Consider the following 23,505-nt stretch of genomic DNA (forward strand, 5'->3'; position numbering starts at 1 on the left):
GGCAATATATTTAAATAAAATAAATAAAGACAAATAAACAAAGATTCAATCAATGAAACCAAATCAACTACAACGTGTGATAGGGGCCCGGTCCAATTCTGACAAAAGGTTCAATAAACGTGAAGCTCCATTCGTTTCAATACATCTAGATGAAGAGACGGCTCCTTCAACAACAAAAAGAGATAAGATAATAAACCGGGGGGGGGGGGGGGGTTCTGTCCATCGGGACGCCAGATCTCCAAAAACATTAAACAAAACAAAACCTCTATAATCCAGGGTTGGAATAATGAATTTGTGAAGCTATTATCCCGCTTTAAAATAAAAAAAATAAAAATAAAAGTCCTCCCAAAATAAACAAATGACACGTTCTGTTGCGTCTTTCTCCATCGCACAAAATACACATTCATTTGGATCTCAAGGTCTGAAAGGTCCCCCCCCCCGTGAAAACAGCACATTTAAATATATGGAGATAATCGGCGATTGGCGGAGGAATTAGATATAAGCGGAAAACTGGATAAATGAACAAAAGAACGGACGGACAGATGTATGTCTCTATTCCATTTTTATTAAAGCGCTTTGAGTCGTGTCTTTATGACACACACACACACAGCTGCAGTCCCACGCAGACCGCCGGGTGGCGCTGTGCGTTTCCTCCACGGCCCCGACGCGTCGGCGCAAACCGGAAGGAAAGAGCCGGAGCCTCGTCACCGCGGCTGACTGCGGGCGCCGCGTTCCGGCCCCCTCTACACTCGGAAATGTGAACCTCGGGCCCCGCTCACGTTTGCGTTCCTCGAACGCAGGAGCTGTAGCGCTGTTCAAGTACACAAAACCGGAGAACAAACACATTTGCATAAAGGAGAGTAAAATAATATGGAATAAAAAGTAAAGGAAAAACCACTCCACTTTTACCCTTCACATCGTTCTCTTAAACAAATGACGCACAGAGAGATACAAAAATGTCAAACTGTTTTGGACTGTCACAGATTTTTATTTCCAAATCAGGGTCACAAAGTATCTGTCAGTCATTTAAAACGCCAAGGATAGTCTGCAATAAATGCTTTAAGTGTAAGTTCACCATTCAAGCTCCTCCCCATATCCAGTTAAGCTAAAATCAAAATAATATATTCATGTCATAATTGTCAAATATGTCTTGTAAAAAATTTGAAGAAGTAAAACATTTGTCCATACGCAGCAACTTTCACAGTGACATACAGTGCAATAGAAATCAGAAACAAACAAGTGTTCAAAACGATTTCTCATTAAAATCAAGGCGACCAGCGTTCCGAGTGTCTCAAGAGAACAGTAGAAAGTTGGCTCCGCCTTGAGTCGATTCCTTAGCAGTGCAAAGAGACGCCGCATCAGTTAGTTCTGAGGCTCGCGCTCACTCCTGGATCTCCATTCACTCTCTGACAAAACACTCAGAGTCCATGGCCTGCTGGATCCTGACGAGGGAAGGAAATAAATGATGAGTTAATCAATACGACTCATGTTTAAAACAGTACAACTAGAAATTTGAATATTTTTTTATTAAAATAATAATAATAATAATATTGGACATTTACATGGTCAGGGTATCTGCATACAGGTGTCTGCAAATTTAATTTAAGAATTGAAGATTTTTTAAGACGCTGCCTTTGCTGGAATTTAACAGAACCCTTGACTTGAATATTCGGTATATAAGGAAAACTTGCAGCCATCTAATTTAAAGGGCACACCAAAAGTATGCATGTGTTTTGTTTTTGTGAGAAGCCAACAAATGATATATCTTCCGAACCACCATGATAAATAGTTGCTTTTAATTCAAATTTTTTTTAAAAGGCAAGTAAACGACGACATGGCACTTGAAACCAAAGTAAAGTTTTAAGTTCATACTGAAGCACAGAAATGAAAAAGGACGCATTGAGAGATGGAAAGTGATGTAGAAAAAGCAGTGAAATGGGAGCTGGTCTGTAGCAGGTACCTGTCTACCGGGTATCCTTCCTCACACAGGTTCACCAGAGCGTAGAGCTGCCTCAGGGCGTACTCGTACTGCAACACAAGAGGGCGTCGCACATCAAAGTACAGTCAACTGAAAGGCCACGCCACGCTTCCGCTGCGCGCCGTGCAAATAACACTGCACTTCCCACCAGAAATGGGAATCAGATTTCCCCTTTACTTGTATACAGTACTCTATAGTTAAACAAAAAAAACCCAGTTAAGGTCAATTTGATTACCAACCATCTTTCATCAACACAAAGCTGGATTTTAAAGAGGAAGGTGCCACTACTAAGAAGATAATTCTTAAATAAATATTTTAGATTGAAAATCAGTTTTTCAAGAGGCACCTAATGTCGTTAGCAGAGTGTGAATTACACAACGACAATCAGGCGGCGGTGCTTAAGATTTCCCCCTGACAGGAAAATGTCAGACAGAGAAGCGTCGCGTCCACCCACGCCACCAACAGAACCGAATCTCAACCGTTGGTTTTAAGCGGGAACCGAAACCGCAACCGCATCCAGCCGCAGTCACGAGGAAGCACGGGACAGTTTGCAATTCTGACACCGACGGCGCTGCGGTCGCCCCGGCGCAGCCGTACCTGGGTCTTGTGCCAGTTGAAGCAGTTGTCCCGGTAGTGGCGCACGGCGGCTCTGTAGCAGGCGTGCTGCGTGAGCTCCACCCGGGCGTTGAGGATCCTCTGGCTCTTGGCGTCGTCGCCCGTCACCTTCTCGACCACCCGGCGCATGGTGTTCCCCAGCATCTCCCTCACCTGCACGCACACAGGGAAAAGAGCGGGTTTTTTTTTTTGTCCCAAGCTCATCACACCTTATTTCAAGCCCCATGTCTCTTTTGAAGCTGGAGTCGCTCGACGTGTTCGCCCAGCAACAACCTGGCATTTGATGAAACGTTCACATCCAGCCCGAGAGGGGAAACGACACAACTCTCAATGTTTCACACGGCGTCCGTTCACAGACTATTCAGCTGCTAAAATGTATTTGGTATTGGATCAGTTTCACTCTTCAAAATTCCGCTCGGTCGGGAAGGGTTTTAACTTCCGTGTTGTTTACACGGAAAGCGACGTTTTATGTCTCATCCTTTTTAAAGGTTCATAGCTTGAACGACGGCCAGGGAAAAAAAACAAAAACAAACCTCTTTCAATCCATCAAGGAAACACGTTAAACAAGTTCATCTGGTCGAAGACTGCGGTGCGGCGCGGCGCACCACACACACACACACACACACACACACACACACCTTCAGATGGACACTGATCTCCATGAGCAGCCCCCTCGCTGCCGCTATATCGTTGGTGGCCATCATCTTCCTCTTGAGGATGGCCAGGGGGACGTCGGGGCTCGGGGTCAGGGTGGGGTCGGCCACCGGCCGAAGGCTCATGGGGGGCGCCGACTCGGCGCCCGCCATGGAGTTGCCCTGGAACGCCATCACCTTCATGCGGGACAGCGTCTGCACCGGAACCGGAACCAGAGCTCAGTCAACAATCACTGCTATACAAAGGTTGAGTGTTGTGTGATTCATCGTTGTGTTTTGTGTGTAAACCGAATCTGTGAGGGTGTGAAGGTTCTGTTGTAGGTAAGTTAAGGGAAGTGGAATTTAGCAGGATTTAAATGTATATTTCATACAACACAGACAACTAATCCTAATATGCAATTATAGAACCCAGTATCGCGATTCTGGCACCGCCCCTTGCCGTCGCCTGCGCAAGCACCACGTGTTGATTACGCACAATTTGGTATTTTTAGAGCTTACTGTGCGTAGTCACCGGGTGACATTTCACTGCATACATGGATGACCGTATGCATATGTATGTGACAAATAACCTTTTGAACTTGAACTCATTTTGCAATTCTTTCACAGACCTCAATGATACTTTGATTGTTTTTTTATACCTGAAATACTGCACTACTTAGAAATAAAAACATTTCTGGCTGAGTTAAAAAAAAAAAAAAGTTGTAATAATTTTTAGCAACAACAAAACACATATTTACTCTTATGCCTCATTCACCAGTGGCACTATGCAACTGATGGCAAATAGATCCATTATAAAATAAAGGTACTTTTAATCCCAAAGGGAAATGCCAGTGTTCCAAAACACACATAATGTGCAAAAACACACGTTGTTCTGAACCACTGACAACATTTAGAGGCATGTTGTTGGTGCCAACCTCCATCCCTGGACACGACACAACCGCAGCGCCACCCGTGCCAGGGTGGAACGACGTTTCTCACATTCTGACCTTGTTTCCGAACTGCTGCACGTGGCTGGTGTTGGTGTGGCTCTTCACGATCTTGAACTGCTTCCCCAGCGTCTCCTTATTCAGGTCCTCCTGGAAAACATGAGGGAAAATTTTGGGAATTCACAGCACATTCACCTGGGAAAACCAAATAATTTCCACCGCAACATTCAAGACAAGTGATGACACTTATCTCTGCGCATAACAGGGAAAAAAAAAAAAAAAAACCCTGGTTGTTTCAATGGGTTATAAAGGCAAAGTGGATTTTTTTAAGCGATATTGAACCAATGTTGGACTCAACTGTGACAACTAATCTCTTGAACTTCTGCTTTAAGAAGAAGAGAATGCACATTTGTAGCTCACACTTTCCAGTTTCACATCACATTCAAAGCCAGACCCAATGCGGTCTCAACTGACAACCCGAAAAGCTGCGTTTGTCTCTGGAGGACGGCGTCCGCACTGAAACCACCTCCTGCTGCGAGACCGCCACGTGGACCGGGCGCGGGCTCCCTCACCACATCTGAGTCCTCCATCCAGTTGACGCTGTACCAGTCTCCCAGGTAGGTGTCCCTCGCCTCGTCGTAGTAGCAGGCGTAGGACGACTCGTGAGAGTTGGCGGCGGTGGTGGCGTAGACTTAATGGAGGAAGAAAGGTGTCTGCAGTTAAACATCACATTTGTAATGTTCTCTTCTGATGACGGTCATGTGAGCCTGTTGGTGCTCAAGTCCCAACTCCAGCTCTTTACGTTGACAAAACCAAAACGCCCCAAAAGAACCCTCTGACAAGGAGCCCACATATCCAAACAACACGCATACTTCTTGTTGGAGATATGGATGGGTTTTCAAATAAGGTGAAATTACCTTTTTACGAACACCCTAGTGGAAGAAATAGTGTGGGGATGACCAAAAAAGAACCATACTGCTCAAAGGAGCCACTTTATAGTATATACACTTTATACTGAACATTTGCCCATTCCTGCACAAACTATAAAGCTTTATTAAAAAAAAACAGCCTTAGTTTACATATGCTTACAGTGGGGCAAAAAAGTATTTAGTCGGGCACCAATTGTGCAAGTTCTCCCACTTAAAAAGATGAGAGGCCTGTAATTTTCATCATAGGTACACTTCAACTATGAGAGACAGAATGGGGGGAAAGAATCCAGGAAATCACATTGTAGGATTTTTAATGAATTAATTGGTAAATTCCTCGGTAAAATAAGTATTTGGTCACCTACAAACAAGCAAGATTTCTGGCTTTCACAGACCTGTAACTTTTTCTTTAAGAGGCTCCTCTGTCCTCCACTCTGTTTGAACTCGTTATCAGTATAAAAGACACCTGTCCACAACCTCAAACAGTCACACTCCAAACTCCACTATGGCCAAGACCAAAGAGCTGTCAAAGGACACCAGAAACAAAATTGTAGACCTGCACCAGGCTGGGAAGACTGAATCTGCAATAGGTAAGCAGCTTGTTGTGAAGAAATCAACTGTGGGAGCAATTATTAGAAAATGGAAGACATACAAGACCACTGATAATCTCCCTCGATCTGGGGCTCCACGCAGGATCTCACCCTGTGGGGTCAAAATGATCACAAGAACGGTGAGCAAACATCCCAGAACCACACGGGGGGACCTAGTGAATGACCTGCAGAGAGCTGGGACCAAAGTAACAAAGGCTACCATCAGTAACACACTACGCCGCCAGGGACTCAAATCCTGCAGTGCCAGACGTGTCCCCCTGCTTAAGCCAGTACATGTCCAGGCCCGTCTGAAGTTTGTTAGAGAGCATTTGATGATCCAGAAGAGGATTGGGAGAATGTCATATGGTCAGATGAAACCAAAATAGAACTTTTTGGTAAGAACTCAACTTGTCGTGTTTGGAGGAGAAAGAAAGCTGAGTTGCATCCAAAGAACACCATACCTACTGTGAAGCATGGGGTGGAAACATCATGCTTTGGGGCTGTTTTTCTGCAAAGGGACCAGGACGACTGATCCGTGTAAAAGAAAGAATGAATGGGGCCATGTATCGTGAGATTTTGAGTGAAAACCTCCTTCCATCAGCAAGGGCATTGAAGATGAAACGTGGCTGGGTCTTTCAGCATGACAATGATCCCAAACACACCGCCTGGGCAACGAAGGAGTGGCTTCGTAAGAAGCATTTCAAGGTCCTGGAGTGGCCTAGCCAGTCTCCAGATCTCAACCCCGTAGAAAATCTTTGGAGGGAGTTGAAAGTCCGCGTTGCCCAGCGACAGCCCCAAAACATCACTGCTCTAGAGGAGATCTGCATGGAGGAATGGGCCAAAATACCAGCAACAGTGTGTGAAAACCTTGTGAAGACTTACAGAAAACGCTTGACCTCTGTCATTGCAAACAAAGGATATATAACAAAGTATTGAGATTAACTTTTGTTATTGACCAAATACTTATTTTCCACCATAATTTGCAAATTAATTCTTTAAAATTCAGACAATGTGATTTTCTGGATTTTTTTTCCTCATTTTGTCTCTCATAGTTGAAGTGTACCTATGATGAAAATAACAGGCCTCTCATCTTTTTAAGTGGGAGAACTTGCACAATCGGTGGCTGAATAAATACTTTTTTGCCCCACTGTATATATTTCGCTAATATTTTACATTTATGTTTCATGTATGCACCGAACACCAAGACAAATTCCTTGTTTGTGTAAACGTACTTGGCAATAACGACTATTGTGATTCTTAAAATCCCCGGTGGCAAGTGCTTTGGTATCTGAGACAAAGGTGAGCGAGACACGGCGCCGGTTCTAAACCCGCCCGTTTAAAATCACTGCATAGAAATCGCCACGTTGAGATGGTCTCTATGTTTTCCTCATCTGGGTTCTATAGATCAGACGGTCCTAAACTTTTTCACGGCGAGACCCATGTATCTGGCTGAGGCAAGCGGTGCCCCATCCCACAAATAGGAAGTTGCCTCTTTATCTGCCAGTAATACAGTCACGTGGTTTAACATTATTAACAAAAGAAATGCTAATCTAGGGATATACCAAATCTCCCATCATCATTAGTGGGACTGAGTATATGTATTCTGTGAAAATAGAATGTGTAAAAATAAATAAATAAATAGACTCATCAACATCCAAATAAAATACACACAGCTAAGTAAGTAGAAATGTAAGATCCTCCCTTGAAGCCACAATATAAAAACAGAAACAGGACAATGATCTGCGGTTGCGTCTGAGTGTCTCACACGCTGCCAAGGCACATGATGAAACCACATTGGCCACAAAGTGTGACAAAAACGGCAAACATCAGCTGTGTACGCCGACGTATGAAAACCGCAAGCAAGCGACAGATGAAATGATCCGTTCATGAGCATATTAAAAAAAAAAGCAAATCTGTTAGTGGGGTTAAGTGCAGCGGAGGTGAGAGCAGCTGTGGGCGTGGCTCCCTGCCTGGATTCTTAATAAATCGACAACTTCCTGGAGACTGAGCTCACACCCCACGTTTAGGTTTTTCCTGGAAAGTGAATCAGGCTCAGCTCACCATCGATGTTAGCAGGCAGGTGGGTCATCATCGACCCAGACTCGCACGCCTCAATGTAGAACACCATCTGTGTGTGTGTGGAGGAATAAAGGAGAAGTAAATCAAAACACCTTCAGTGACATCTGCTTACAGTCATGTGTTATCTCGCGGGCAGAGCGTACATCTGTGCACCTGCAGAACGGTGTGTGAGGTGTGATGGAAAATGACCGAGTTACCGCCTGACGGAAACTCGGTCACTTTCCATCACACCTCATCGTGTGCTCGAGCCACGCGCCTCCTGTTTTCACCTCACACTTCACATTCCAACCCCCCCCCCCCCCAGTAACAAAAGATACACCTAACCCCCACTGCTCCCTGTGCCCTTACCTGCTCCGCCCGCAGCGTAGCCACCCGCTGAGCTCACAAAGGAATGTGAATTGTGAACGCAAATCCCTATTACCTTCAAGGTCCGACCGATAACGATATTTGTTTGACTGAGGCTGCCGATAACGATATGTTGCGCCCATATTCAATATTGTTCAATTCAAACTTCTTTGACCCCCCCCCCCCCCCAAAAAAAAAGAATACATAAAAAAAGGTTTATTAATAATAATAATAATAATAATTCCAGGATACATTAATGCCTTTAAATTCAGAATTCACCCTTTTTTTTTGGCCACTTTTCATAAATAAAATGTGCAAAGAAAATAAAGGTGCATGACAGCTGTAATCAGACCAATCAGTCTCTGAACAGATGACCGTCCTTCTCGCACATTTATTATTTTACTTCCCTGAGAAAGACACAAGAGCGGCTACGCGGAGCAGAGAACACTTCTGGAAATATTCCCGCCTGCTTCCTCCCAGCCCGGTGGCTCCCGGGTAATTTTTTTACATATCAGAGGTTGATGACACCGACAGGCCAACACCCGATATCTAAGAAAACACCAATATCGGCCCCATATGTTGGAAATCCGATATATCAGTTGAACCCTAATTACCTTATATGGGCATTCGGAATCATTATATGCAGTTGGTCATGTAACTAGGGCGTAGTCACAAGAGTACGCCAAACTTTTAGAAAGTATAATAACTCTCCAAACAAAGGCACAGAGAGAAACTGCGGTGTCACTGTTTAGAAAGTGTACCACTCCTCTCTCCTACTTTGCAAAATAAATGTCATTCTGGCTAACATAACAAAAGGTCTCAGTTTGCTCCCGATAGCAAGGGTTTATCTCACCGACCACACAGTGGAATTTCCACAACAGGGGAGAAACAGAAGTTGTTGTATCGCACCCTTTTGTATTTCTTGTTTTTGTGCATGAACATGATGGTGTCCTGGAGGTCTTCCACATGGAGCTGTGTGGAGAGAGAGATAAGAGTCACAAAAATATTTATTCAGCGGCTGGCAATGAGTTAAATGTGCCACCGGCCATGCAGACCAGTGTGTTAAATGATGGTTAGAAGCATAATGAACTAGGAATCTATAAATATAATAAAGCTAAATAATTAAACTAGGAATCAATGAATATAATAAACCAAAATAATCAAACTAGGAATCTATGAATATGATAAACCAAAATAATTAAACTAGGAATCAATAGGGGGCGTTCAAATAAACAGGTCAGTGCATGTTGAGTCCTGGTATTATTCATTTATTACGTACATACAACCAACACTGACTTTAATAGCCAGACATTATTTAACAGCACTGTTTGTTTGAGGCTCAGGGAAAAGTTTACTTTAACAAGAGCAGGAAGTAAAAAAATTAAAAAAAAAAACAACTGCTCACCTCGTCATCGGGAAAAGCCAAGATACCAGGCGCACCGTGGTCGGCGAAGTAAACAAACACGTGGTCGTTTGGGCCGCTGCCAAGAGGAAGAGGAGAAGCTGAAACAACCTGAAGGATGAGCTAGTTTGGACACACACACACACACACCTGTTTTTTTAATAATACTTGCCTCTTCAAAACCTTTCCAGAGCCACCGTTGACGCCGGCGTGGTCGCCCTTCAGCACGGCCAAGAAGTTCTCGGGGGTCACCGCCTTCACGGCACGATACAAAACGAACGAGGAGACGGACAAAAGGCAAGCGACTTAAAAAAAAAACACATTCCCCAGTGAAAGCTCCGCAGAGGACAAGAGGCCGCCCACCGCCCAATACAAACGCCACCTTGATTTGACCCGGCGAGCAAATATTTGCTCGCACATGGACTCACGTCTCCGGTGTAGTCTTTCGGGACTCCCTTGTACACGTCGGTGCCATTTGGTCTGTTGATCACGACCCCAGGGGTCGGATTACTGCACACACACACACACACACACACACACACACACACACACACACACACACACACACACACACACACACACACACACACACACACACACACACACACACACACACACACACACACACTTTGGTGAGGCAGCGGGAAGCCCAAAATGGCTTGACCCAACATGTACGGACCGGCCCGGCAATGAGATGGATGATTCACAGATGGGCAGGAGCTGAATCTATAAAAGGCTCTTCTCCCTTTTACTGCGGGATTGATTTGCCCGACTCTTATCATCCAAGCACCCCATAATGTCACAACAACAGTTCTGTAAATAATCTATCCACCCCAGTTACGCTATCAAGTTCAAGTTAGCGTCACAAAGTCATATTAAGTAAGAGATGCCTCTGGTATTGTGGTAATTAATGGAAGGTAATAACAAGTTAGGACACTGTTATTCAGTCAACCAGTTTACCATTTGATACTGATAATTATGATTTGTCAGCCAGCGTTACTGGTGAAATACATTTATAGTACATCGCTCCTAGTCCGATAAATAGTAAAACATAAATAAAAGGCTCTGACACGAGACAATCAATTTTGCATCCTTGTTAAAGTTCAACGTTTTTTTGTAGCCCTTAAAAAAGAAACAAGAGACTTCTCCAAAATCCTCCCCAACGTCCCCTTAATTAACCACAACACATTTAAAGCGATACCGGTCAGAAGGCAAAGGGAAAGAAATGCAAAATGTGTATTACGTAACGTAAGTGTCATAATCGTTATGCACTATTCCCCCGGCTGCGTGCTGAGATTTAGAGCGCCATAACTTCAAGTGGAAGCCGTACGGGGACACTAAAACGAGCCTCATGTGACTGAAGTGTGTTCCTCTTTACCGCCTCCTGTTAAGAGCGGGGAAAGTCAGAATACAGGCTGCCTTTTTTTGTGGCCAGCGAGTCACAGCCACGGGACACATGCCAAGATGAGGGAACAGAAAGTTTTCGTGCGTTTGGCCTAAACCGTGACATGCACCTAATTGCTTGTTGATAAAACACACCGTCTAATAAGCTGTGATGCATGTGCTACCGTCGGTAATCATCTCAGTGTTATCATCTGTGTGAAGTGTGAGTGTGAAGCCGACACTACATCTGAACATACACCACGTGACCCGGTTATTAACGACTGCGAGGGTTCACCCTAACCCCGAATGACCATTAGGAAGTTACCTATAAAGTCCACTGTCACACCGGTCCATTACAATACCACGGTTTTAAAGGGAAATAGAAGCCGACTTGAAATGTCATTCGAACCACAATACTCACGCCTCATTGTTCGCCAGGTCGTCGTACATCATGACCACGATCTGCTCGTCGGGGACCCCGTTTCTGTGGACGATCTGGTAGGCGTGGCACGCATCAGCCTGGAGAGAGGCGGCGGGACTTATTACCGACTCATCTCCTCGGGCCCCGGAGTGAAAGACAGGGTCAATCTCACCACCAGAGCTAGATTCTGAGATGACATGGGCCAACGGACGACCTGACCCTCCCTCCCCGTACCACACACCCACACCCACACACACACACACACACACGGGCAGTCTCACCTCATCCTCCCGTGCCCTGCGTGTGGCTTCTCACCTGGTGCCTGTAGTTGTACCAGCCGTTGGATCCAGCCACTATGACCACCCAGTTCTTCCCGGCGTCGGCTTGCTGGGAGGGGAAGGCGCTCCCCAGAGCCGGGCCGAGGAGGCCCAGCAGGGCGACGGCGGCGACTGGCCCAAACATCCCCTCTCCTGGTGCCGTCCTGGGTGGACACGGGGAGGGTTTACGCCGCCGTTGCCTGATAAGCGCCCCCACCCGCACCACCAGCCCGCCCGAAACTGAACGAACGAAAAGCCGGCGGCCTGGCGGACCGGACCGGCGGCGGAGAACCAGCCAGACCGGCCCCGGACCGGGACTCCGCGGAGGAACCGCGACACGGGATCACGTGACGACACACTCCCGACGAGAGCTAGCGTTAGCGCGGTTCACGCAGTGGGAAAACCACGCGGGCGGAACGAGGACGTAGCGACGCGGCAACATGGAAACAACAGGAAAGTGAACTTTTACTCTACGTTACCGTTCGACGCGGCGCGGTGCGTTGAGGCGAGGAGCGTGTCGCTGTGTCGCTGTGTGTGTCGAGAGCCGCGCTCCTCCGCTATCTATACACAGGGTCGGCCGGGACCCTGACTCCACCAGCCAATGGGGTGGCTCCGGGGGCGGGGCTTCGCTCCTCTGGGTCATGTGTTCGAGGCCAAATACAAATAAAAAACCAAAGAAAAGAAACTCCCACCAAGTTCATTAACTTTTCAGAGCAGTCCGTGTTCATTTGAGTTATTTTTAATGATAACAATAAACTTTTCCGATCAGATTAGAGTGTGTCTTCTCTGAGTGATTGTCTCATTTCACCCATTATAAGGTTTGTTATTAACCTCCTTACTAATGTTATTACTAATGCAGTGCAAGAATGGCATGCTCATTTTTAGCATAGTATTTGCGCCATTTGATCCCTCATATTCAAATGTCAAACAGTTTTATTGTTTTTTTGAAACACTGCTGTTATTAGTGCAGGCGAGGATTACGGTTATTTCAAAATAAACAAATAGTCTGAGTAGATTTGAACGTAGTCGGCTAGTTTTTTACTTATACACGGGTAATACATTTAATCCATCTCTTTAATCTAATTGATATTTTGTAAGTAATGTTACTTGTTCTTGAGTACACATCTTTCAATTGCCTTTCCCCCTTGCAGCTCCACTACTGTGTTTCATGATGTTCCTTTATTTTTCAACATTATGGCCTTAAGCAGGTCAATACGGACATAATAGAAGAAGACTCACATGATTTGCTCATGTTCTGTGTGAGGATCTTGTAAAAATGCATGCGAGTGCATCTTTTGCACGGATCAAGGGTTGGCTCTTTAAACTATGTGCCCGATGACTCTGCAATTGTAACCTGGACAGCAGCCGAGTGTGCAGAATTACATGAGTAATTTAGGCAGTCGGTCGATATGGTTCCACTGCAGTTCTACCACGAACACAACAGTACAACAATGAAGCGCTGGAGAAATCTAGGCAGAGGGAAACACCCTGACTTGAATGATATGGATATCAAATCGATGAAGATAAAATGCAATTTAAAAGCTTTCCAAAGAGGATATAAGCAATAAATCAAATTGTTTTTATTTTTCCATTTAGAAAAGAATTTAATTTAAACAGGGAAACAGTCCATCAAAAAATTCGGTATCTTGTTTTCAACCGATGGTCCTTGACACATTAACTTTTGTCCCATAAATGAAAAAAGCTGTAACAAAGTGTAAATACTATGTTCACAGTAATAAATATTCAAAACAATATATTTTGTAAATTGACATAATATATATATTTTCATTTATATATATAATCATATACAGTAAAAAGTTATTTTCAAGTTTATCAAACATAAAACAGTAAAATAAAAATGGCTGAAAACAGAATGATTGCATTTATATTTCATTCCCAAGGCATCTGTAACCATGGCCATACAGTCTGTAATAAATAAAAGGTGATATTATCTAAAGATTGTAGTGCATCGCTGTAAATTAATTAAAAAAAAGAAGAAATTATAGTGCAAGTTCTTATTTCTTTGCGCAACGTTGAAATGTCCATACTAAAGGGAATGACAAAAAAATAAAAATAAAAACAATGTTGAGCACAGCACCGACGCGTCTTTCCCATTCCATCTATTCTATGACAATATTCTCTGTTGTCTTGGCAGCAAGAAAAACAACAAAAAAAAACTCTCACTTTAGTATTAAACCATGAAACCATGGCAACCACTCGATACCAGGCTTATTTGGCAAATTATTTAGAGACAAACAGAATATAATAAAATCTCCACACGTCCCCAACACTCAGCACTGTCTGAATAACGAGTCAAACCTGCATCGGGTTGCGCGCACACAGACACGTGCGTGCGAATCATCCAACGAAAAAGTTGATGAAATGCATAGAAAAGAATCACCGGTTAGCGCAGAATGGACTTAATAGGGTTGTTAACTGTCATGCAGCATTTATGAGCGATGCAAAGCAAGGCAGATACTGTTGTAATGTACGTGGATGCAGTAACGGTGGCGTTATGAGCGAGCGTCTCTGCCTCTTCTTGCAAGTTTCCTTGGCTTCTGTTTCCCCTCGGAATAAGGAGCGGGGAGGTTGGGGGGGGGGTGCTTAAATCCACCCCCAATAGTGTGCTTGCTTGAATCACACCTCCGCACCCAACTCAATGACCCCCGTCTCGATGACGGGCACGAGCTTGTCTTCCACCTGTACCAGCAGGATGGTCTTGTCGATATGGGAGCGATGGGCTGGGTCTCGGCAACAAGGCACCCACCGGTGAATCACCTGCCAATCGGGGGGGGGGGGGATTCACGTCTTTGGATTTTGCATAGGTTTCAGAATCGCAAATTTCCACACAGAACATTTTTAAATAACCCGGCAGGAATAAAACCAGGTAGTTACAGGATGCATTAAAAAACAAAACAAACAGAAAAACACGTTGCCCTGGTGACTTACATGTCCTTCCATGCCCTCCAAGGGGCTCCACTCCCTCCAGCAGGTTCTTCCTGCCCTCAGCCGGACGGTCTCGTCGGGCCACTGCAGTTCCTTCCTCTTGGATAAGTGTATGTTCTCCAGCACCTGGCCTGCGTCCACAATCTGAGAGGCGCCACAGGACCCACCTTCACATCTAGTGGTTCTTTAAACCCTTTCATTGTGAAACTACATTGTGCTCAATTTCTATGCGACGCTTTCAATATCCCTCCCTTGTTGCGATTTCTCAATGATGCTGCACTAAGTATAAACAACTCAATAAAAAAAAAAAGGGGGGGACTGGAAAAGGGAAAACTGTGCCTTGAAACAGATGGTCAATAGTCAAAAAACAGCCCTCATCGCTTATTCAAACACAGACAAATTGATATTTTTATGTCCGTATAATGATGATTACTGAGAGAACTGTTGAGGGAATCCATGATGACGTCACAGACAAACATCAAATTCCTGAACACATTTACTGCAAAAGGAAGGATATCTGTTGTTCCTCCAGAAGAGAGAGGGACAAGGGCGTCTACTCTACCTCCCTCTGCAGGGACTCCATGACTTTCCATGACTTTCAAAGATATAGGAGATTATTTGATTGATGAACTCATTGATATGACGACGTAATAAGAAATAACATTTTGCCCATTATCGGAAACGTATCGTCCCATGGACGCCACCCACCTGCACTCGGTAGGAGATGTCATCCCTCCGCACGGTGGCCACGGTGGGGTTGTGGTAGTGGGTGTAGTGGTGGTGGTGGTGGTGCTGGCTGAGGGGGTCGGCCGCAGCGCCGCCAAGGCCGTCGTTGCCCAGGAGGCCCACCAGCGTGTGGCGCTTGCAGGGCGGGATGCTGTGGCTGGAGAGCGAGGCGGAGGGGCCGGCCGGGTCGGAGGCGGAGCCCAGGCGGAGCTGCAGGGAGGTGGGCAGCGTGCGCAGGGACAGCTGGCTGGTGGAGGAGCGGCGGCAGGGCTCCAGGCCGGTGGCGGAGGTGCGCAGCGAGGAGTGGCGGCTGCTGCTATAGCGGTAGGAGGACGACTGGCTGACCACGGAGGTCCGAGCCGGGGAGTGACGCACCAGGCCGGACTGCACCGACTGGGAGCTCTGGCTGGTGCCTGCACACGGGGCCACGGAGAGAGAGGTGGAGGTTATGACCACACTACATCACATTCGTAGTTATAGTAGCGATACAATATTATAATAGTAAATCTTCAGTCGTTTATAGCCATGATTCTTTATGGTTATGGGGTTCTGGAAAACATTAGATATTAATTATACTAGTTCCGTATTTTTTTAATTTTGGCCGTGAAGCTTTGCGGTGCTGGATCCATGTCCGGGCCATGGCACTGTCTTTACAAAACAGTGTTTTGTACCGAAAATGACAACGTGATGGAGGTGGACGGGAACATAATTCTAATAAAAACTTGTTTCTCAACCGTGTGCACCGTCTAAACAAATACACAGTACAAAGAAAACACCAGCACACACTGATCATGTCTTTATAGATACTCCTATATGTGAGGTGAAAGGAGGGTGTGTAGCCCATGCATATAGTTACTAAAATATTATCAGAAAGCGCTGGTATCTTCTCACCTGCACTGCACTAAAAGGATATTCAATTGTTTTTCGAGTGGAATTTGCCTAAATTACAATCATCTTTCTTTCACATGTTGTCTGGTTGTTGTGGTTGTGGTATAGCAATGAAGCAGACGGATTCAGAGGGAACCCTGAAGCCATTCCTCGCAGCGTCGACATCAGCAGAGCAAACGCTCTCATACAACAACGGCGACACTAATAATAATAATAATAATAATAATAATAATAATGTACTGGGCTCTCACCCAGGGAGTGGGGCTGGTAGGAGTGGGGTGGTGGGGGTCCAGAGGCGGCTCCCTGGGACATGGAGTCGCTCACCCCGCCCGTCCCGTTCCCGCTGCCGCAGGAGAGCCCGCCGCCGCCGTCCGAGTCCTCGATGTTCCCCCCGCTGTTACAGCCCGCGCCGCAGCCCTTCCGCAGCCTGTCCAGAGAGTCCGTCAGCGCCGGTTCGGCCGCAATCGCCCGCACTGCGTGGCTTTACCGTCTTTGATAAACCTCACCCCCCCAAAACCGATAGGAGGGCGGACATAACCGCTATCTGAGCCTCCCTTTAACGGTCACCAGGGTGTTTTTGGATTGACTTTAAACTCTAAGTCACTTCTCAGGCTCGTGTGGGCGTAGCTCCCCGTACGAGCCTGAACGCAGCAGCAGGCTCCAGTGCGGCCTCCCACTACAGGAGACCCGGAGACCCTTGCTGCCAAACTGCTTGACCAATACCAAGAGTGTGAGCGTTTTTATTTTATTTTATTTTTTAAAGCAAGACTTTGGTGACAGAACACGCACACACGCACACGCACACACACACACACACACACACACACACACACACACACCTGTGCCACGTGCTGACCACGAAGTTGCGGATGTTGCCGATGCTGATGGGCCCCCCCAGGATGTGTCCGAGCTGGGGGTGGGAGTTGCAGTAGGAGGTGGTGAGCGGCGACACGTAGATGGGGTACCCGATGGGCTGGTCGCACGACGAGTTGATCATGTTCCTCAGCGCCTGCTTGGCGTTCTGGATGCTTCCGCGCTCCGGGTTCCTATTCCGCAGGAACACCAGCTCCTGCTGCTGCCCCGCCCACAGGCCGCGGACGCACTCCTTATTCACCTGCGGGGGGGGCAGACGGGGTGGGTGGGGCGTCAGTACGGCCGGACCCGGTTCCGCTTTCCCGCCACCGGGAGGCCCGGGCTCACCTTGATGACCCGGAAGCTGAGGTAGCGGCGGTTGAGCATGATGATCTTGTACTCGTTGGTTCCCTCGTCCAGGACGTGGCGCAGCGCCAGCAGTGACGGCGAGTTGGACAGCACGGCGCTCCTCCAGGCCGGGTCGCCCTCGTGGGCGATGACCAGGTTCTGCTGGTGGGTGGAGATGGCCTCGAACAGAACCGCCGGGTCGTCGTACTCGTCCGGGGACGTGAAGTGGTCCTGAGAGGGAGGGAGGGGGAGAGAGAGAGAGAGAGAGAGAGAGAGAGAGAGAGAGAGAGAGACGGAGAGAGAGAGAGAGAGAGAGAGAGAGAGAGAGAGAGAGAGAGAGAGAGAGAGAGAGAGAGAGAGAGAGAGAGAGAGAGAGAGAGAGAGAGAGAGAGAGAGAGAGAGAGAGAGAGAGAGAGAGAGAGAGAGAGAGAGAGAATGACATGAGCATACACGAGATATTTAGTTTAAAAGTGAAAGAATCATTCCGTCTGAACATTGTCATGTAAACATGCGGAGCCCGACCTGGTGCAGCTTGAGGGACATTCGTATTCCGGGAACCACGACTTTCTTCAGCAGCTCCATGTCGGCGAAGATCCACTCGTCCCGGACCGAGGAGATGCGGAAGTCGCCCTTGAACAGTGCGTGCAAGCCGTAGAGGAAAGACTCCAGGTTGCTGAGAGAGAGAGAGAGAGGATGAGAGGTGAGAGAGAGAGAGAGAGAGAGAGAGAGAGAGAGAGAGAGAGAGAGAGGAGAAAGAGAGAGGAGAAAGAGAGAGAGAGAGAGGAGGGACGAAAGAGAGGGAAATAGAAAGAGAAAGAGAGGAGAAAGAGACAGGATGAGAGTTGAGAGAGAGGAGAGAGAGAGAGGAGAAAGAGAGAGAGAGGGAGAGAGAGAGAAAGAGGAGAAAGAGAGAGGATGAGAGAGAGGCGAGAGAGGGAGAGAGAAAGAGAGAGGATGAGAGAGGGAGAGAAAGAAGGGAAAAAGAGAGAGGATGAGAGGAGAGAGACAGAGAGAGAGAGTGGATTAGAAAAAGCAGGTGGATATAATCATGACTTTGAGGTTTAACATTCGACTCCAAAGTGAAGAAATCCGCGTCGCAGCGTCTTGTTTTCACAATTAAGATAAAACAAATGAGTAATACACGGTATGCATGTCAACCACGGATTAGTTTAGGGAACTATAAGATATAAAAAGAGAGTTTTGCTGCCCTATTAGACTAAGAGCAACTTTCACTGACGCCACAGAAAAACGTCCACCCCGAGCGGCGACAACAAACACTGTGTATGAACCTGGACATGTGGTGCGCTGCCGTGCCCAGAGCTCTTCTCCCCAACACACACAGACCAAAGCAGAGCAGCACCAGAGCAGAGTCCTTCTCACTGTCCAGAGGCTGAGGAGGGGAGGAGAGGAGGAGATGAGGAGAGGAGAGGAGGAGAGGAGGAGGAGAGGAGAGGAGAGGAGAGGAGGAGAGGAGAGGAGGAGAGCAGGAGAGGAGGAGAGGAGATGTCAGCCTGGCTAGCAACAGTTATGACTTACTCATTCCAATCATTTTATAATAGTACAATACCTTACAATTCAAATATAAAAACAGTTTCAGACAGTAATGGTATCTTGCACATCTTGTGATTTATACATTTTTTCCGATAATTCATTTTTATTTGGAATAGAGTAGAAAAGTGATGCTTGGTGACTTAAAATAATGAAATAATTATTATATCTAATTATAATAATAATTAGATATAATTATAAAAAAATACAAGTATTCAGATGACTAATTATGAATTATTGAGGAAAAGGAAAAAAGTACAATGTCATTACATTCAATCAAAAGTACACAATAATGTACACTTTTTAAATTCATTCTTTAAGCATTAAGTTAATAAAATTGCATTAAGTAATACAATATAATAAATATGTATTAGTTCCAGGCCTTTAAGTGAATGTGGAATATTACAAATAAATACATTTATACTCACACAAAAGTATAACTTAGATTAGTAATAAATCGTATCAGATTGAAAGCAAATTGTCAAACTATTTCCTCTTAAATACAGTCGACAGTATTTCTGACAATCCAAAAAGAAACCTTGGTCCTCCTGGAGCTGCAGTACTGGATCCAGTCCAGGTAGGCCACGCAGAAGCTGTCCCTGGAGATGCCTGCCAGGCGGTGGTCATAGTCCTCGTCGATGTTGGGGTTGAAGGTGGGGTCCAGGTCCACGTAGTTCCTCTCGCCGCAGCCCCGCAGCCCCTCCCGCATGGTCTCGTTGGCCAGCCACTCCTCCAGCTTGGAGGACGCGACCACGTGGTAGATGATCCCCTGAGCCCAAGACGGAGGCGTTAGAAGCACCATTCTACCAAAGATGTCCACCACATAGAAAGGAATCAACGCTGTTGGATTCAAAATGAAGATGGCGGGAAATGAGCTGTTATTTGCATTGGAACTGTTTTGATAAACAAACAATCAGCATATGATTGGGTTTGATGTTTACATATTACATGTCACGAAGGGCGTTACCATGGCAGCAGACGCAAAAAAGTTCTGCTGCTGCTTTCCAAAAAGTACAGTATAAGGTCTGCCTGAAAGCCTTTCAGTTTAAAGGGAAAACAAGATGCCAGATAGTTATCAGTGCCTCGTTACACCGATGGCAGGATGTTCTCGGAGAGGCGGGTAACAGTCGGGTTTTGGGGTTTCAGAAATGTGGAAAGTCAGGAACGCTGACTCTGATGCAGAAGAACTCGAACGGTTTTGGCCAAAATAAATACAGGGTTAAATAAAGTGTAAAGTATTCACGTTGAAATGAAGAGCTCCTAAATTCAAACTTAAGCCTATTCAATGACATTTATGGCCTAATATTTGTTCAACTGAAAATAACATTTCAGACTCCCCCCCCCCCCAGCACCCGTATACATTGTTTTCCCCAAAATAGATAAACCTAAATAAATAAACAAACAGGGATCCGCCGACCTTGACGTAGTAGGTGGTGAGGATGCGCCGCAGGTCGAACACCTGCAGCATGGAGGCGGCGCTGTTGTCGGTGATGCTGTAGCCCTCCAGCACGTACTTGGTGACCAGCACCTCCCAGGCCAGCCAGCGCTGGCCGAAGGCGGCGTTGAGGGACAGGATGTGGGGGAGGTGGCCGGGCTCGCAGCAGCAGCAGCCCTCGTCCTCCTCCACCCCCTCGGTGATGGCCTCCACCTCCCTCTGCTGGCAGTACGTCCCTGAGGATCGAAACACAGGGGAGCCTTTCATCCCGACCCCACGTCCATTTCCATCCAATCGCTCGACGTGCGTAAAAAATGTACGCTATGAATAACATCGGTATTGATCGAAAGCCGAAGGGAAGTTTGAGATTTGGGCCCCCAACATCCAGGATTAAATGGACCGATTGTACAAAGCAGACATCTTATTTAAGATCAGAGGGTAGATCAGTAGATAAGGTTTTATTAATCGTCGGGGGGTAAATTCAGGGGCCCATTTGGGTCCATTCCAAACTTATAAATAGTTGTGTATTTATGACAGAATATAATATTAAATGCCCCATACACAGAGTGACATTTCAATTTATTGTTAAAAATGAAAATAAACAAGAAAAAAACATTTTGATTCTATTTTTATTTTCTTAAAAGTTGTCTTTTTTTTTTTTTTAAGTATTTAAAAATAATGAAAGATGATTTGAATTGGTGTTTTCAGCCCTCTGTCTGGGCTCCCATGTGACAGACGCCATTATTTAGTTCCACGTATTTCCATGTAACACGTTAAAATATGAGGAAAACACAACGATGTCAATGCGTTCGCACTGGAGGGCGACCCTCTTCACTTCAACCTCATTTAACTCTTGATCATTTTCTCCTCTTTTCGGATTTTACCCGTTGAGCTCAGGTTTTTTACGACGGGAAGACATTCCGGGCTCAGGGAAGGGAGTTCCCCGGAGCAGGACACAAAGACATTTTCGAGCGACGATCGTCTCACCTGGCGGTGACACTTTCCCCTCACCTCTGAACTCCAGGCCGCGGAGCTGGAAGGTGACCAGGCCGTTGCCGATCTCCACCAGGTGCACCAGGGCGTTGAGGTAGTCGGAGGCCAGGATGAAGCAGTCCCCCGTGCCGAAGTTCCCCCAGCGGCCCAGCAGCAGGTCCCCGCACAGGGAGTGCTGCAGGGAGCGCGTCAGGTGCTCGTAGAAGATGGAGTTCAGGTTGTTGTCGTCCGAGCCTGAAGAAGGGAGGAGGGGAGGGAGGGAGGAGAAAAGGGAGGGAGGGAGCGATGGTAAGACCGGAGGATTTGACGGTCGGACGGGAGGAAGGAAAGGAAGATGGAGGAAAGAAAGAAAAGGAGGGTCGATGGAAGGAATAAAGGAAGGGAAGGAGGGATTGCGGGAAAGTAAGGTGAGAGGGAAGGGAGTAAAGAGGGCGGAAAGGTAAGGAAAGAAGGAAATAGGGAGGAAGGAGTACAGAAGAAAGAGAAGGAAGCAAGGACAAAAGAAAAGGAAACAAAAGGACGGATGGTCGGAGAGGAGCAGCGAGGAAAGGAGAGATGAAGGAAGGAAAGTTTACAGCGACGAAGGACGGCGGGAGAGAAGGAAGGACAGACGGAAGGAAAGTATACAAGGATGAGAAAGGAAGGAAAGAAAGAAGAGAGGCAGGCGAAGGAGAAGGGTGGGAAGGTGGAAGGAAAATGTAAAAAAAAAAACTAAAAACTTGTTTTAATTCTGCTCCAGGACAAACCTGGACTGAACTGGAACTAAAATCCAACAAATAACTTTGACTCTGCCCGTTCAGTCAGGAGACCCGAGGACCTTTCCTCCGCTCATCAACAGAACAAGTAGTGAAGTGATGAAGCTTGTGGAGCCTCCATCCACCATCTCATCTCCATCTCCTCTTACCTGGGTTTCTGTCCAGCTGAGAGGCCAGACGTGTGTTGGAGTGATCCACCCTCTTGGTGCTGGGAACGGAAATAAACAAGTAATAAATAAATGGAACCACAGTCTTAACTGAACTGTTTTATTGTCCTCACACGGTACTTCCTGCCTTGGGTGTCGGAGCCATCAAGCTTACCAGTACTGTTATGTGTATTAATTGTACATAATCATATAATCCTGACGATGACATCCTCTATTATTTTTATTATAATAATTATTATTATAATTTTTAATATTAATAATAATAATATTATTACTATTATCATTACTGCTATTATTAATATTATTATTATTACTACTATTATTATTATCATTACTAATATTATTATTATTACTTTAATTATTATTATTACTGCCATTATTATTATTATCATTACTAATATTATTATTATTACTACTATTATTATTATCATTACTAATATTATTATTATTACTTTTATTATTATTATTATTATTTATTGTGTTTCCTGCTGCAATGACCAATCTTTCTCTGAAGGGAAGTACAGGCTGCGTCTCATTCCTCAGAATAACTTTCCTCCGCCCTGGAAGCCGTTCGGGAATATTCCTTTTCAAATCCCAAGGCCGAACGAGCCGAGAGGAGCTCGGGCGGTGGCGTCACGTGACACCCCCCCATCCCCCAGGGGGGAAAAAAAAAAAAACCACGCAGCACCGCTCCTCCGGTTGCCATGGCGACGACAATCAAGCCCGCCGTGTCGCCTCGCGCAACGAGCCCGACTGACAACGACTTAAGAGGGAACAGGCGAGAAGGAATGGAAGGCCGAAAAAGGAACGTCAGAGCTACAGGTATCTCTTCAACTAGAATTTGAGTTGTTTTTCTTCTCCTTTGCAGACTGCTTTCCAAGGACGCATCCCATGTTTCCTTGAAGGAACCGAACTAAGCTCCCCGGAACGCCGGATATACTTCTGATGTTAACAGCAGAACGAGAAGACCTACTTGTAGTCCCTCTCCCAGAACTTGACGGGGCGGACGTAGGAGGTGATGAAGATGGCGCTGCCCAGGAAGGGGTTGAGGGGGGTGGAGAAGACGGCGGAGATGACCGCCTGGACGAACAGCATGGCGGAGTCTGGAGGCGCCGAGTGAAGGATCGTCCATAAACACTTCAGAGGGTTCTACTGTTCTACCACTGTCACAGCACTTTGCCAACAGTTTTAGTATTAAAGTAGAGCTAGGCA

The 23,505-nt window shown here is 46.1% G+C and overlaps 2 protein-coding genes across 3 annotated transcripts in view; both read right to left on the bottom strand.

Annotated features, from left to right (window-relative positions):
• Window positions 1–685: 685 nt before the first annotated feature.
• On the bottom strand, window positions 686–12,222 carry lgmn (legumain). Its single transcript, XM_080012539.1, has 14 exons — window positions 12,115–12,222; window positions 11,634–11,799; window positions 11,319–11,416; window positions 9,943–10,024; window positions 9,687–9,769; window positions 9,518–9,593; window positions 9,022–9,084; window positions 7,750–7,816; window positions 4,745–4,863; window positions 4,233–4,322; window positions 3,232–3,441; window positions 2,576–2,746; window positions 1,961–2,028; window positions 686–1,442 (listed from the first exon to the last, which is right to left on the bottom strand). Exons 2-14 carry the CDS (start codon window positions 11,778–11,780, stop codon window positions 1,400–1,402), a joined length of 1,317 nt encoding a protein of 438 aa, XP_079868665.1. The 5' UTR covers window positions 11,781–11,799; window positions 12,115–12,222; the 3' UTR covers window positions 686–1,399.
• A 1,033-nt stretch (window positions 12,223–13,255) lies between these two features.
• The window catches only part of pcnx1 (pecanex 1), a 38,491-nt gene continuing 28,241 nt past the window's right edge, over window positions 13,256–23,505 (bottom strand). For both annotated transcript variants that reach the window (XM_080012526.1, XM_080012525.1), the window contains exons 24-36: window positions 23,267–23,396; window positions 22,276–22,334; window positions 21,390–21,605; window positions 20,361–20,614; window positions 19,482–19,712; window positions 18,685–18,785; window positions 17,918–18,068; window positions 17,396–17,626; window positions 17,035–17,309; window positions 16,447–16,622; window positions 15,290–15,720; window positions 14,585–14,725; window positions 13,256–14,413 (exon numbers count right to left, since the gene is read on the bottom strand). In XM_080012526.1, coding sequence (XP_079868652.1) covers window positions 14,273–14,413; window positions 14,585–14,725; window positions 15,290–15,720; window positions 16,447–16,622; window positions 17,035–17,309; window positions 17,396–17,626; window positions 17,918–18,068; window positions 18,685–18,785; window positions 19,482–19,712; window positions 20,361–20,614; window positions 21,390–21,605; window positions 22,276–22,334; window positions 23,267–23,396 — 2,537 coding nt within the window. In that variant the 3' untranslated portion in view covers window positions 13,256–14,272. The remainder of the gene's footprint in view (window positions 14,414–14,584; window positions 14,726–15,289; window positions 15,721–16,446; window positions 16,623–17,034; window positions 17,310–17,395; window positions 17,627–17,917; window positions 18,069–18,684; window positions 18,786–19,481; window positions 19,713–20,360; window positions 20,615–21,389; window positions 21,606–22,275; window positions 22,335–23,266; window positions 23,397–23,505) is intronic.

Source organism: Zeus faber (genome assembly GCF_960531495.2).
Source record: "Zeus faber genome assembly, chromosome: 13".
Lineage (NCBI taxonomy): Eukaryota > Metazoa > Chordata > Actinopteri > Zeiformes > Zeidae > Zeus > Zeus faber.